This window comes from Pseudopodoces humilis, chromosome 3 (genome assembly GCF_049639895.1).
Source record: "Pseudopodoces humilis isolate 2021_Gansu_Grassland_sample_001 chromosome 3, ASM4963989v1, whole genome shotgun sequence".
Lineage (NCBI taxonomy): Eukaryota > Metazoa > Chordata > Aves > Passeriformes > Paridae > Pseudopodoces > Pseudopodoces humilis.
This window is the reverse complement of record NC_142202.1, coordinates 60,923,408-60,938,586: the sequence shown is the minus strand read 5'-3', so window position 1 is coordinate 60,938,586 and position 15,179 is coordinate 60,923,408. Positions and strand designations below refer to the sequence as shown.

General features: G+C 38.1%; 1 protein-coding gene across 2 annotated transcripts in view; it reads right to left on the bottom strand.

Moving 5' to 3' along the window:
• The window catches only part of PTPRK (protein tyrosine phosphatase receptor type K), a 382,407-nt gene that overhangs the window by 286,438 nt on the left and 80,790 nt on the right, over positions 1-15,179 (bottom strand). For both annotated transcript variants that reach the window (XM_088052431.1, XM_088052432.1), the window contains exon 2: positions 11,481-11,603. In XM_088052431.1, the coding sequence (XP_087908557.1) occupies positions 11,481-11,603 (123 nt within the window). The remainder of the gene's footprint in view (positions 1-11,480; positions 11,604-15,179) is intronic.

Below are 15,179 nucleotides of genomic sequence, written 5' to 3'. Positions count from 1 at the left end.
CAGAGTTGTCTTCCCACAGTCACCTGCTCCCAGGTGGCCAATATTTCTCACTTGGTGGTAACCTCCTCCTCCTTATACACTCCATGAATTCCAGTGGAGAATGTTTTCAAACAATGTGCAATCAACATACTCAAAAGTACTGAATCCTCCAAAGAAGCTGCTTGCATGGTTCTCCACATTTGGAGAGAGCACTTACACACAAACGTGAATATCCATTGTCTTACTTGGAAGATGAACAGACTTTCTCTTGGTTTCAGACAAGTCCCAATACAAAAGCATTAGCAGGAACATGCAATGAAAACCTTGAGGCTGACAGGGTGGAAATTGAGATCATATTTATCACAAAATTAAAAACAAAAGATGAAATTAAAAACAAAAGCTGCTGTTTACAGCTTACAGGTATCATGACTTAACAACTCCCTGTGTCTGCCTCTCCTCTTGTTTTTATGTCACTCGTCCTTTCAGCTCCTTCATTCCCTTGTGCTGCTGGCTGTGATGCTTGTCAGACTTGAGTCAAGTCAATTCACTAAGCCAGATGAATCCAGAAAAACAACATTTTCTCAGGGATAAAGAGCTGTATCAGCTCTCTGTGAGCTCCGATGAGTAAAGCTAGCTGAGGAAGCTAGCTGAAACATGAAGGCAAGGGAGGAGAGGGAGTAAAGATGAGCAGAATAATCCCTTTACTCAACAGTAAGGTATTAGGCGAGCTCACTGTGACCTGTGAAGCTGCAACCTAATTGGAAACTTATACTGGCTTAATATCTACCTGTAACTCCAGTCTAATTAGAAAGGAGAGCTCTTACTGCCAGTCTGGAGGAAAGTGATAAGAGACTGCCTACAAAGCCTGGAGCCAAGGCAACCTGCACCCATGCACTGTAACCAACAGACAGAGGAACCCATCTCTACTGCTAGTACAAGGGATGCTTGCTAATGTCACTGCAAGTGTCACTCAGCTGCATATTTTCTTTATTTCTTTTGAGAAAGTCCACAAGTTAGGAGATTTCAAAGCCAGCCATAAGCTTGGCATACACAGCGGAGAAGCTGATGGAAGGTAAAGGCTATGTTAGCAGATGTCAGCTATACCAAAGAGGAAAAATTAATGACAACAGTGTCTTCTGTTTGTATGCCATGTGCTTACTGATCCCTTATTCATGGGAATAAGTCAAGAGCACACAAATTCACAAGGAAGATGCTTCGTTCATACTGTTTGTTGACTTTCTCTAAAAGATTACAGTATGTCTGGTTCATGTTTATACAAGGCTAGGTTTTTGAAGCTAAAAATAGTTTGATCCCAAACAGAGTAAATAGCTGTCAAATCCTCAGAATTGCTCTTTAAAAAGACAGAACACAAAGAAGTTTGGGAGTTTTGCTAACTCTGCAACAGGTGGAGAGCTGGGTCATCTCTTCCACCTCAGGAACACCAGGTTAACTGGAGTACCTGGAATAGCCCAGCACTGTACATTGTAAGTGTGCCTCTAAGTTTCACATTTATGTTCTTTTTTTTTTTTTCTGAAACTGTGATTTTAATGCAAAATAGACTGGAAGTTTTAAAAGTTATTTCCTCTGAAACAAATAAGAATCAAATTCTTCTTTTCTTCAAGAAATAAGAAGAAAATCACTACAAAAAAAATAAAATATTGCACCCTTGAGCTTTTATTAGGTCACAGCATTAATTAATTATAGCTGCCTAGACTAGAAGGGTCTGGACAGAAGTAGGGTTCTGATAGAAGACAGGTGTTTTTCGAAGTCTGCTGAGGTGATGGAGAGCCTAGAGGGGATGGGGAAAATACACTTTTTTTTTCCTCTGTGAGATAGACAGTATGTAAAACACCAAACAAATTAAAAATGCATGATCTAATTCAAGTTTTCCTGCTTGCTAATTTACAGTTTAAAGCTGATAAAAGTCCACTCCCCATTGGACAGAAGCAACATGTTTCAGAATGAAGTAATGTATTGCATTTTCAAAGTCACATTCTTCTACTGGGTCATGTCCTTAATGGATTTAATTTCTTAGGAATATTCTAAAATTTGCTCTAAAAAATACTTAAATATGGTTACTCTTTCAATCCCAGGAGGAGATGAGACAAAAAATAAAAAGGCATCTTTGAATGTTGCTCTGTGTGTGGAAGCAACATTACACATGCTAATGACTAAACAAGATACAGAAACAAACACAAACATCACATACAAGGCAGAGCAAAGCAACACAGAGTCTGTTCCTGTACCTGACACACACCTGCTCCTTCCCTAATAAGCATCACCTCAGCAATTGCCTCCTCACAGCCTACATGCTCAGAAATGAGAATTTATGTAAGACAGGTTTGCCTTTTCAAAGTGTTTCTATGCAGCAAGGTGGGAAAGGGAAAAAAATAATCCCAGCAGAGAGGTTCCGGTGTGGGGGAGAGTGACAGAAAATAAAATAAAAAAGGAAGGAAATATAAAAAGGAAAAAGAGATGAAGCAAACCTTACCAAGTCAAAAAAATAAATTTAACAAGTATCTACAGTAAGTAATGATAGAAACACGCAAATTAAATATTTTGCAGTTTTCTGATAGCAATTGTTTCATCTGCTCACCACAACCTAAGAAAAGTTTGAACCTTCTCAGTTAATTCAAAATCTGTTCTATAAAATAATAATTTAATTAATACCGCCATTGAAGTCACTATTAACAAACATTAATGACTGCTGCATCAGCATGGACTGCAGCAAAAGCACAAGGGAACATAAATTACATGCTGAGCAGTAAAAAGGTTGGAGCTCAGAAATCAATATTTAAACAGACAGGAAAATTTCAGGCACTGTACAAGGAAATTGTTAAGGAGAGCATCACTTCCCTTCGGTTTTTTTGCTATTGTTTGGCTTACTGAATTTTATCTCATCTTAATTAAAGGTTTTTGTTAGTTTTTCTAGGCGTTGCTTCTTCTGTTGTTGGGGCTGCCATTACTCAGGTTATAGATTTGTAGGTAAACCAGATATTAGTTTACAGCTGCATAACAGATCCTGTGGTAAATTGGGAATGCTCTTACTCTGCAGTGAATTCGAAGATCTCACTGCTTCCCTTCCATGAAGAGGCTTCGCATCTGCGGTGACCGAAGTCAGAAGATAGCCCAGGGAAGGGTTACAAAGGGCACAAAGGGTTACCACAGCATCATAGAAATGTGTTACCACAGCATCATAGAAATAGATTACCACAGCCATAGAAATACCTGGCATTTCTTTCTGAAGTTTACTGCTTCAGAAGTAATAATCTGCATTAGCAACCACTGTACATTACTCATTCTATTACAGGTTTTTCCATCTTGTCTGAACACAAATCTTTTTCATACATCACAGTATTTTTCCCTTCACTCTTCTCCCCAAATAGCTCCTATGTGATGTTTTTACTTATCCTCTTCCAAATAGTAAAATTATTTTACTTTTTTCGCTATTTTTGATCTGGCTTCCCCTCCATCTCCTACATGTCAAGATGTGGTTATATTACTGCTAGAAATTGCACACAGGTGAGTGGGAGCGGAAAGCAGAGCAACCTACAGCAACCTTTCCAGTCAGGGCAACCTACAGAAATGCTAAAGCTAAAGAATAGGAGCAGACATAGACAGGGACAGGGAAAAATGCCACCTACACTTACAGCAAACTGAAGCAGCCATGCAAACACGAAATAATGTCACATACACTAGTTGTCTGCTTTTTTCTTTTCTATGAGAGGGTCCAGCCAAAGGGTGCCAAACAGAGGGTTCAAGATTACCAGATGTGCTGGCCCTATGCCTTCCTCTGCAAGCAGAGGCACACAAACCCTGCCAATGCCCTGAGCCAAATGAAGCCATGTGAGAAGCAGCACTACTTTAACTTGGGTCTGACCTTCCACTGCACTTCAAAACAGCCCAGAAAATTTGAAGGTGAGGCAACTGCTATCTTCAGGAGAAAAATATTAATACATATATACACACACACAAGCAAGCTGAGAGTGAAAATTATGGTAGGACAATGGCACAACAGGCAGACACAATACTCAAAAGCAGGGCTGGCTTGCTCCTCTCCATGCAGGTAAGCTGTGAGAAACCAAATAAGTATTGCTCCTTGCTGTGCTTTGGACTTTTAGCTTTGCACACTCTGAATGCCTCTAAATGCCTCAAATAATCTGTAACACCTTCCAGGCTACCAAGGAGCTATTCAACCCTGTTTTCCCTTCAATTTTGAAAGGACAGCACAGCGCCATTTTGCTTTTTGTTCACCCTTAACAATGCTACCAAAATAGCAGTTCCAGGTAATGCCTCTTACTGTCATTCACAATTCCCGAAGCAGCAGTTGACTTTATACAAGCAATGAAACACTTCCACTTACAGCCCAGGCTTCTGACCAAGAGTGGCAAGAATTGACCAGAACTGGTCATTTCTCCCTGCTCACAGTGCCAACCAATGCCATTTGAACTCCTTGAGATACAGATACCAGAAGCTAGAAAGCTGCACCACTCAAGAGAAGGCTGTCACAAGCAGGAAAAATGCTTTGATGGTACTAGGACACTAAAGGTGGATTTGTCCAAAACTGACCTACTACTTTGAAACTCTATCTATAACAAACAGATTTCTCCCCTTGTTTTAATTTAGTAGTCCTGATTCAGAACAACATCTTAATGTACTTAAAATATTGAACTAGCTAAAAAAAAAAAACAAAAAAACAAAAAAAAACCACAAGGAAAAAGAAGGAGCAGTTTCTCAAAAGGCTACATTTTATACACTGGATGGACGAGTAAGGCTGAACAAAATAGTATAGAAGAGGAAAAGGAAAAGTAAAACCAACCAAATCAGTGTAGATAAGAAGGTATAAAGCAGGTATAGCAGCTGGCCTTGAAGGTGAAATGATTTTGTGTAAATTTTGCAAGAAATCTGTGTCACTGAATGAAAACTCAACACATTTGTTATTCATATGTCAAACTTATTACTATTTCTACAAAAACTTTACTTTTACTAAACTCATGCCTAAATTTCTTTATGAAAAAATGGCTTATCTAAATGTACAAAAGCATTACAAAAACTGATACATTGTACAATATCTATAAATCCTTCCCTGTGCCCCTCCACTGCTCACCTTATACCAAGTGTATTAAGAACAACCAGGAATCCTTGGATTTGGACAATAGATTGAAAGTGCTCTGTACTGAATGAGCAAAATAGGACCAGGATGCTTACACATGTTCTTTAGACAGACATTAATTGCACTGGACTAACAAAGTAGGTTTCTTTCTGTTAAAGATGCTACTAACAAATAATATAAACAAAAAAACAAGCACAAAGCTTGCCGAGCAAGGAAGGAAGGCAGGAAAATATGTTTTTCCTGATCAAGGAAGTACTTCAAATTAATTCAGCTCCACAGTGCATTGACAAATTAAATAGGAAATAAATATCAGTCAACTTTTGGGGTGAAGGAGAATATGAAGACTTAAGCATCTGAGGAAAAATAATAAAGCCACCTTCAATAAAACGTATCTATCCTATCACATAAAGAAATGTAAAAGTGAGAAAGACAATTGGAATTTCTTAGCAGCCCCAAAAACAGACCCAAGATTTAGCAATTTATTTAATAATGTAATGACCCAGATAAGCTTTCAATTATCAAATTTTAAAACCACTACATTCCTGGATTGCATTTGCCAATCTATGAACTACTCAACAAATTCCCTTGCTCACAGTTTCTCTGACTTTACACCAACAATGCAAATCATAGAGCAGCAAAATATTGAAAATTCAGTTCTCAGCTGCTCAGTGGACTAGTAAACTTTGTTAGTCTATTAAAATAAAGAGATCTGGAAAGAGACCCTGTTTGAACTTCACCCTTCTGTAGCACAAAACAGCAAGCTGCCACATCCAGTGTGAAGCAGCATGACTGTGGAAGAGCTCAGTAACCCAGGACATGGCAACAGTTCTGCTGTTGAGCTCTCAATTCTTTCCATGCCTCAAGAAATAAACTTTTTTTCACTAGACACTGCTTCACAGTTAGCTTTCATCTCACTATAACCTTACACATCCACATAATTTAAATTTATTCATGGGTTGTCGGATTCATTTTTACAGGAGAAAAATTCAGGTTTAAGTGAAGTAAAAGGCCAGAAGTTTCATCTATATGACATTTACATTACAGCTTTCCTTCCTGAGCTACATCCATATGAAATCTATATTAAAACACAAATTTCATGACCTTTTGTCTCCCTTCTCTCAGTTACACATTTCATAAACACTTGCATTGGTCCTGTGCTGAAATTCATTTTGGGTCATGCAGGTGACACAAAAGTTATTTCCTTTCTGTACAAGGCAGAACTTAAATAGACCACAACTGACCTTTCAGATCACAACAAATATTCAACACTATTTGTACAGGAACATTCAAGTTTCACTCAAATCTAAGGATGTAATTTTCATATTCTTTTCAGGCACCCTAGAGGTTTACACAAGCCCTGTACCCACTCAAGCCACCAGCTAACGTGGTCCTCATCAGCTGCACGAGCATAGCAAAGCTTTTTACAGATGCACAATGAACTAACTGAGTTAACAAACTGACCCACGCTGCATACTTTCTTTTTTTATTTCCAATCCACACAAGTACACAACCACATGCATATCAAAACAACTACGAGAAAGCAGAAACATGAGAATGCCTCTGGGTATGACAGGATGTGGTAATGAGCAGTCAGACATTCTACCTATAAACCATAAAAAAGAAATTACCATGAAAGTACAGCCTAAAATTTTTTGTCAACACATTTCCTCCCATCTCCACTATCTTTCACCATATACCTTCTCCATTCTGAAACAGCTCTGTAGGCTTCTGCCAAAATATTACCCTAAACCAGAATATGTTAATGTTTTACTTTTCAGGATTGTTTTGTTTCTCTTCCTTTCTTTCAGAGTAGTGAGTTTAGCTTTATTCTTCAGTGGGGCACCATAAAAGGTTATATATATAATTTCTGTAAAGTGAAAAAAATTATTTCTGCAATACTCTTCATTGTAACAAATAAAGTTGGTACTTACAAAACTCTATAATACTAAGGAACATTTTTAAAGACTTATCCTGTTTTTCTTTAATCATGCTAGATAACAAGTGCAACCAAGACTTCCCCCACTGCTGTTAATTTAGTTTTCTCAGATTTCTACAAAATCAATTTAAAAAAATTAGCACACATCCAATCCAGGCACATTATCCATCTGAGAGATCAGAAATAAGATGTCCATCTCAGCACATCTGTATTGTTCACTATAATTTAGACATACTTCAAAATGCATTTGTAACCAGGAGGGTAATAGCCCTTATATTAAAAAAGCCCTTCATTAAGTGGCTCCCATCACACAGCCCATTACAAGCTCTCATGCCCTGACCTGGCATAGCCTCAGAGTAATGTTGCTTTTAACAGGCAAAGCAAACAGGGTAAATAAACTATCTTCTCTATCTAGGGGTAAAGCCATCAGTAAATGTATTATTAATACAGATAAAATCCCCCCTTTGCACATCTCCAGTGGTATAAGAAAGCACTATTATTTACTCTGTCTTCTGCAAAATTAGGTTATCCACACACAATGAATAATTCCCTAAAATAAGTGGAAAATATCCATAGACAAAATTGGATTTCAGCTTAAGACCATTCTCCAATTTCTATCTTGTATAGCATAATGTACAAAAATAGCACACATGAAAACATAATACATGCTCTAAAGGGTTTGCTTGAACATCTAGAAGATGTCTTTCCTTACACGGATCAAGACCATGAGGTAAAATACTTGGACTTCATCTTTTTGTCACCATCTCTACAAAAATACAACACCTGTTTACCATCCCTGCCTCCCATAAAATGGAAATGTACAGTTGCAGAACCATTTCCACATATGGAACATTGCAGTAGTCTTGGAGTGTTTGACCTAGAATGGTGGTCCAGAGAAAAGTCTGTACTTCATTTAAGAGGTATTTTAATAGAACTGAATGGGTGTGAGGAGACCATTAGCACTCAGCTTTGCACACTTCCCATACGTAAGACCAACGAGTTTAAAAGACAAATCATGTGCAAGTCCAAGAAAAGGAAGAAGAGCTGCATTTCTCCATGTTCCATAACAAAACCTGGCGCTCTGTTTTAGCCCACAGCAGATACTAGAAGTCTTCAAGTAGCCCACACAGCAAGACAAGACTGACAGAGCAAAACCATAGACTCCTTGAGAATATTACTAATAAAGACTGTTTCTAGTTGAGAACATTCCTAAATGCCAAACAGCTGGAAAGTAGCAGAGCAGTCAGGGCAGGGATCAGCACTTTTTTGTCACAACTTCTTGCCTAGGCAACTGCTAATGGCTACATTCAAAATCAGCAGATCTTTAGTTTGATTTAGCACAGTTGATTTCATGTGCTCTCAGAAAGCTAATATTGGAAATCAGATGTTTTCCCAGGTCTTAAAAAAAGTAAACCAAAGATTTGTAAAAAGTAAACCCAAGAACTGTGCGCTGAAGTTCGGACAATTTACAAGTTGTTGTTTAAAGCTGTACTCAAGCACCTGCTTTAGGTGTTCACTTTATTTTGAAATTAATCATTATGTACTGCATATATTTTTCCCACAACAGAAGATAAGTGGCTTTTGCCTCTGCTCACAGCTTAAGAAATACAATGTAAGTCAGTTTAAAAAAAAAAAAAATCTGAAGTTGCATTAATTTCTCAGAAGTAATTACACTTGCTTTACCAATAGCATTTATTATTGCTACACTGGTATAATGTTTTCCATTAGGAGAAGTTTTCATATTTTCATAGCACTCTGAAGCACATGCCATTAGGTCTGAAATTTCCCATGATTCATCATCACTCTCCAAAGCACAGCGTTGATTTAAACTACCACCTCTCTTGATTCAAAAGTAAAACACTGGCACTTGTCAATTTAACACTTGCCATAACATTAGCAATTGTCAGATTTTTCCCTTTTACTATTTTTTTACATGTCCTATTCACTCTTGTACTCTTTATTTTGGGGAGTTTTGTTGTTTGGGAATTTTGTTTAATAAATTTTTCTGAAGGTACTGAAGGTTGAAAATCATCATTTGAAAATTGAGTATAATCCTCTATAACTGCAATGACTCTGTGAATGTAGTGAAGTTAGTGCCCTGAAAGCTGCATACTCACTGTAAAGGTATTATCTTGTTATCACAATGGAAAACAGTGCTGCTCCCGAGACTGGAGCAACCAGTTAATTGTGTTCCAATGGGATGTAAAAGACAAGGGCTCCAAACACTACAAAAATGTGTCCATGTAGAGGAGGTGTCAGTTGGAGGTTTGGGCCTAGCTGAAGTATTATTATCTGAGAAGAGATGCAAAGGAACAGCCTTTACTCCAGGATTTCGGTTTCTTTGCTGCTTAGTTTTCCTGGGTACTCCTTTCCCTTCTCTGCTATCACTGACAGAACAGGAAAAAGTGGTCTCCAAGAGATTCCGAGCTTCTTCTACAACACAGCATTTTTCAAAGTGAAAACTGTAGTAGTTTAATTTGATCTATACTTTCATTACCACATCTTACTCTGCTTGGGTGGCTTCTTCACGAGCAGTAGAATGCTTTCGTACCTACAGTTTCAACAGTAATCACAGTCACCAACGTTAAAACACTGCACAGCAGATGACTGCACACAGTTATTCCCCTTCTGCTTTTGCCTGAACCTCTTACTGTTCCATTTCCTGCAGGTTCACCAGAAGAATTCGGCACTCATTCTAGAACTATGTTACCTTTTTAGACTTAATTTAAAATCATGTTATTTCAAACACAAATGAACTTGAGTATTTAGGTACAGTATGCATCTTCAGAATCTTAAGGCTCTGAACTTCTTAAGTGGAAGCTCACCAGATCAGAACAGATTTGAGGCTGAGTTTTAGTCCACATCTCAGTCACCAAATATCAAACTTAATACAGGAAGTCTAGCATTCTAACCAAGGGAAGAAAAAAAAAATAACCAGATCTTCTTCTGTATCTCCTTTGGACTATCTCTGAAAAATTCTTTTTTTCTGATAGATTTTATTGAGCAGCCACAATTTTGCATAAGATGCAAAAAAAAAAAAAGAACTTCCTCTGAAAGAATCCATGTGCTACACTCAGAAAAATGAGTCTATAGCAGAACTGAACAGAAATCACATGCCAGAGACCACTGTGTCATTTAACTCTGAAAACTGCCTAAGGATGATAGGTATGTTATTTGGGATAAGCAAGAAACTATCCTGTCATTTAGATTCATTTAAAATACAATTGTTCAAATTGCTCTTCTTCCTATACAAGGTGTGCCAAAAGTCTGAGAATACCAAATTTTTTCCCAAAATGGTATCTCCATCACAATTAAGATACCTCCAACCTTTATAAAAATCATACATTCTGAAAAATGTAAACTGAATAGTAACTAATTTTGGCCTTACTAGGGGAGCTTTTTTAATAGAAGACCATCAAATGTTGAGGTTTCAGGCTTTAAATTTATTATTCCTTGTGCAAAACTGAAGCACCAAGAAGTCCATTAAATAAAGTGTGGGTCTTGCTTAATTAACCTATTTTGCAAGTTCAGGCATGGTAACACCTGCTTGTATCAGTGACTCCAACGCAGGGAGAATCCACCTAGGTAGCAGTTAAGAAGTAGAATTATTTAGATCAACCACCATCAATTCACAACAGTATACAAAAAAGAAGGTAAGGAATAGTGCAGAGGTGAGGTTACTTCTGTGTGGCAACATTTCCCACTCCTCCTCCACACATACCTCGCTTCCCACTCCTTCTCCACACATACCTCACTTCACAAAACCTTTTAGATACAAATAAAATAGCCATGACCTTTTTTCCTCCTCTGCATGATTAATTACTTAATGTATTATTAATTGGAAAATGTAGCTGAATTTCAAATGCTTTCATTCTCTCAGCATATCATGCTGTCTGGGAAGCGCCGATTAAGCTGTTCATCAAAGGTGAGCAGGCAAGGTCATGTAGGCTGTGCCTCTTCAGTTATTCATTACCTGTCCTAAATAGTAATTAACAACAGCAATATTTCCATAAATCAAAGCTTTTCTGATTATCTGCAGATGATAGGAGGCTGGGGGAGAGGGGAAAGAAAGAATCAGTGTATGGGGTTTTTCCATGTATCGCTTTTCTCACCATTTCTTCTAGTGCCTACCTGAATAATTGAATTGATACATTGGCTGTCATATAAAACACATAATTTGACTTCAAGTCAACAGGAATTCTACATGGAATAAAGAGGAAATTATAGTTTCCTTTCTCCCTTCCCTATGCCTCACCCCAGCTTTAAAGGGGTATTTGGTCTAAGAAAGCTTCTCAATTACCAAGATTATCATATTTACTATTTTTGTTCCTTTTTATTACTTCCATTATCAAGGTTAAAGTGAGGATTTCAGATCACAGCCTCAAGGCCATATTCAGTGAGGCTTTGAGTTTATAAACAAACTTATCCTTCAGCATCTGTGAGGTTTCTCACCTTGGGGCATTTCAGGTGGCAAATAGTGAGGCTCTTGAGCGCTGACGTGCACCCAGTCAAAATCGTCGTACAGGTCTTGGTGGTAGTCACAGGGCCCGGGACCATCATCGAAGGTGCATCCTCCTAGACAAGAAACTTGTTATTAGTTTATTTAAAAGCAGATATCTTCCAAGAGTCAAGCAGAGGAGTTTCTCTGGGGCCCACCACAACTGCAGCACCCACACAGCAGCTTTGTACCACAGCTCACAGGCTTGCATTTACAAAGCTAAAACCTGCAAACACACCCATCAGTGTTTCCCTCTCTTTGGGGAAAACATCACTACTGCACACAACCAATTTCCAAGAGCACCTTCTGTCAGAGCAAATCATAGCCTGAAGTCACTGATTCAAGTGAAACCTTTCTCAGAGTCTGTGTGACAAAAAGCAACATGCTGTCTAAACCACACGGGAAACTGAAAATAATAGACCAAGCTCAAAGACCAAAGATGAAAATCAAAAGGTCTGACGCACTGAAAGTATAAGCAGTCCAAACACTGACAACAAGGATAAATACTGGGCCTAGAATAGTCAGAAAAAATAATTAAAATTACTTAGAAATTAAATAATTGCTGCAGAATTAATTGGATAATCTTGATTTACTAAATCAGTCTAGCATAAACATAGCAAGGCATTTCTTCAGGGTCACACAAACAACAGATATGAAAACCTTACAACAAAAGTTGTGAGAAGTGACAGAGAGAAAGAAGAATGGAAGAAATGTAAATAATGGGAGAAGGAAAAAAGAAAAAAAAAAAAAAAAAAAAGAAAAGACGATTCCCATGTAGCACAATAATGTCCTCCCTGTCTCATTCAGTAAGTTTTTTATTCCATTCTTAACTCAAGGCCATTAGCCATTAAGTACGCTGGGAAAAGAGAGAAGAAAGCAGACAATCACAGAAAAAGATCAAGGTTTGAGAAGGAAGAAACAAAGGAATCAAAAGAGCCTGGTCAAAGAAAAAGAAGAGCATAAAGGCAAGAAAATACAGATGTCACGCATACAATTTTACAGCAGCTGTTATCTCTATGCATGGCACACAGCCCTAGAGTTTGCTCTTCCTACTCAAAAACAAAAGGCAATAGCAGGAGAGAGCAAAAGAGAAAACACAGTGCATTCATCATTATTTAGGTGGTATTTTTTAATCCAGAAAAGTTATATAAGAACCACAGAATTAGACTAGACAGTTTTTGAAAGTCAGGGGAGATACTTCTTGCATCCTCTTCTCCCTGCCCTTATTAATTCTGGCACATCAATCCAAATAACAATGCTTATAACAACCGAAGTTCCTTTTGCTAAGACACTTTTAGAATAACAGGGGTATTTGTATTGACTTTGTTGTCTGTCTTTTTAAATACAAAATATGGGACAAGTACTGTGGGAATAAACAAAAACCCCTTATTACAACAGATTCCAGCGTTGCCCTATGATGAGTCACCACCACAGCACAAACAGCCACCACCCTGCCCAGCTTTCCGGGGTCTCATCAGCTCACACTGCACTCAGGATGTGAAGGGGCTGGAGGTGGAAAAGAGGAGTTTGAGGACCATCAAGAGCTACAGCCTGCGCTCATTCCTGTCCTCTGTACAAGACATACATGGTGTAGAACTCAGAAAGGCCAGAGAAAAAGGAAAGACACTGCGTGTATGCCACCAAATTGAGAACGAAAATGTTGTCAACCCACCCAAAACAACATTTTCAAGTATCACATACCAGGCAGAGAGTTTGCACAGAGTTCATACCTAGGGAAGAGAAAGTTCTTTTTACTAAATTCCATAAGCAAATCTACACTGTGTCCCATACCAAGAGATGATGTTGCATCTTCAGTTAGGGATAACTCAAATAGTTCCTACAAATCTGCAAAAGTATTTGTCATTTTTGAATGAATGAATGACAAAACTAAATTTTAGATAATCCTACATCACCAAAACCCATTGCCAGATTTGTACCCAGGCAATCCCAGAATTACCTGATAACCAATCCTGTTACCAGTTACCTGTTAACCTGTTCCAGCTGGCAAGGACAGTACCAGGACAGAAAGAAAATTCTACACTGAAGAAAAATTTGTGCTAAATCCTTGTACTGTAAACCCTTAAAACTTCATATGCACCTCTGTATTAACAACAGTTGTTCACGCATCACACTGTGACAACACAAGCAGAGCATCAACAGAAGCAACAAAAACACCTCAACGTTTTATTCCCTGTAATAAGTTGGTTATTACATCAGTATCAGTGTTAAAGACTGCAAGGCACAAGAGAAATATTTGTGTGTCAGAGAAATATTTATACTTTTCAATGTTCCAATTACAGTGCCCTCCATTACCAGTGAGAGACTTTTCTAATGAACATCTATTATGATAACACCAAAAAGACTTAGAACATGAATCTTGTATTTTGATTTAACTTACTTTACACTTCTATGATCAATCTACAGCAAAAAAAAATGTGCATTTCCTTCAACATTCTACTGATAAATGAATAGAAGTTTCCCTTAAAGGGAAATTATCAGTCTGCTATCCCAGCACCAAAATGACATATGGCTTTGAAGCACATGCCTGCAGGGCACCCATTACCCTTTTTAATGGTTTAAGTGCCCTCAGTATATAAATTTAAACTACCAATGAATCTTTTAGACTCATTTGGAAGATAAATGTCCTTAATTGCTTGTCTTTGTACCCACTATTAATTTTATTTATCAGAGTTCTGATTAGCAATAACAACGCACCTGTTAATACACAGCAAGTAATCCCAACCTCCTCGTGTGCACACCGTGGCTGCACCCACAGAACAAGCAAGTGTGCATTTATCATATGCACATGAGCAAAGTTTATCAGGACAGATTATCAAACCACTACAAAATCAACCCTGTAACAACTGCTTGAACCAATGGCTTCCTCTCATGGAGCACACCGCCGCCTTACCTCTTACCAACATACCGAGACTTTTCAAGGCAAGTAAACAATGCTATAGTGTTTTATCTAGTACAACACAAGACAGGCCAAGCATTTCGAACCCCCTGCAGACTACTCCTTAAGACTTAAAACATGATCAAATTCAGACCTCTCCCTCTCTCTTGTAACAGTCAATTGCCTGCATGTTATTTCGATAACTCCAGGCAGTAAGAGACAAACCTAGTGCAACATGCTGTGTGGAAAACACAAGGAGAAGAGGTGGTGGGTGGGTGAAACCTGCAGTGATGTATTTTTTCCCTGCCATTTGTTCAAAACCATCTACATTTTAAATCACATCTTAAACCACTCAAATGTAAAACCACATCTGAGAAAAGTACACAGTGGGTCAGGACTTATTAGAACCCTAATTCAGTTGCTGCGCCACTGTCCACAGTAATGTAATAGTATTGCCCAGGGAAGACAGTGGATCAGCTTGATGAACATTCACTACCTTCCAATGAAGTTCAGCAGCTGAACTCAAGCACCCATTTATATTTGTTGCCTAACATTTTGACAGCAGTCTGCTAATACCCTACAAATGACAAGTCAGGAATCTTCTACTAAGCCATTTGTAATTTCCCCCAAAACTCAATAAATCAGTACTTCACTATCAACCACTGTCCCATTACCTATCACCACCGCATTCCTTTAGCTACCACTGATATATAACTTAATTTTTTCTTCAGAACTACCCCACCACTGGAATTTGTCC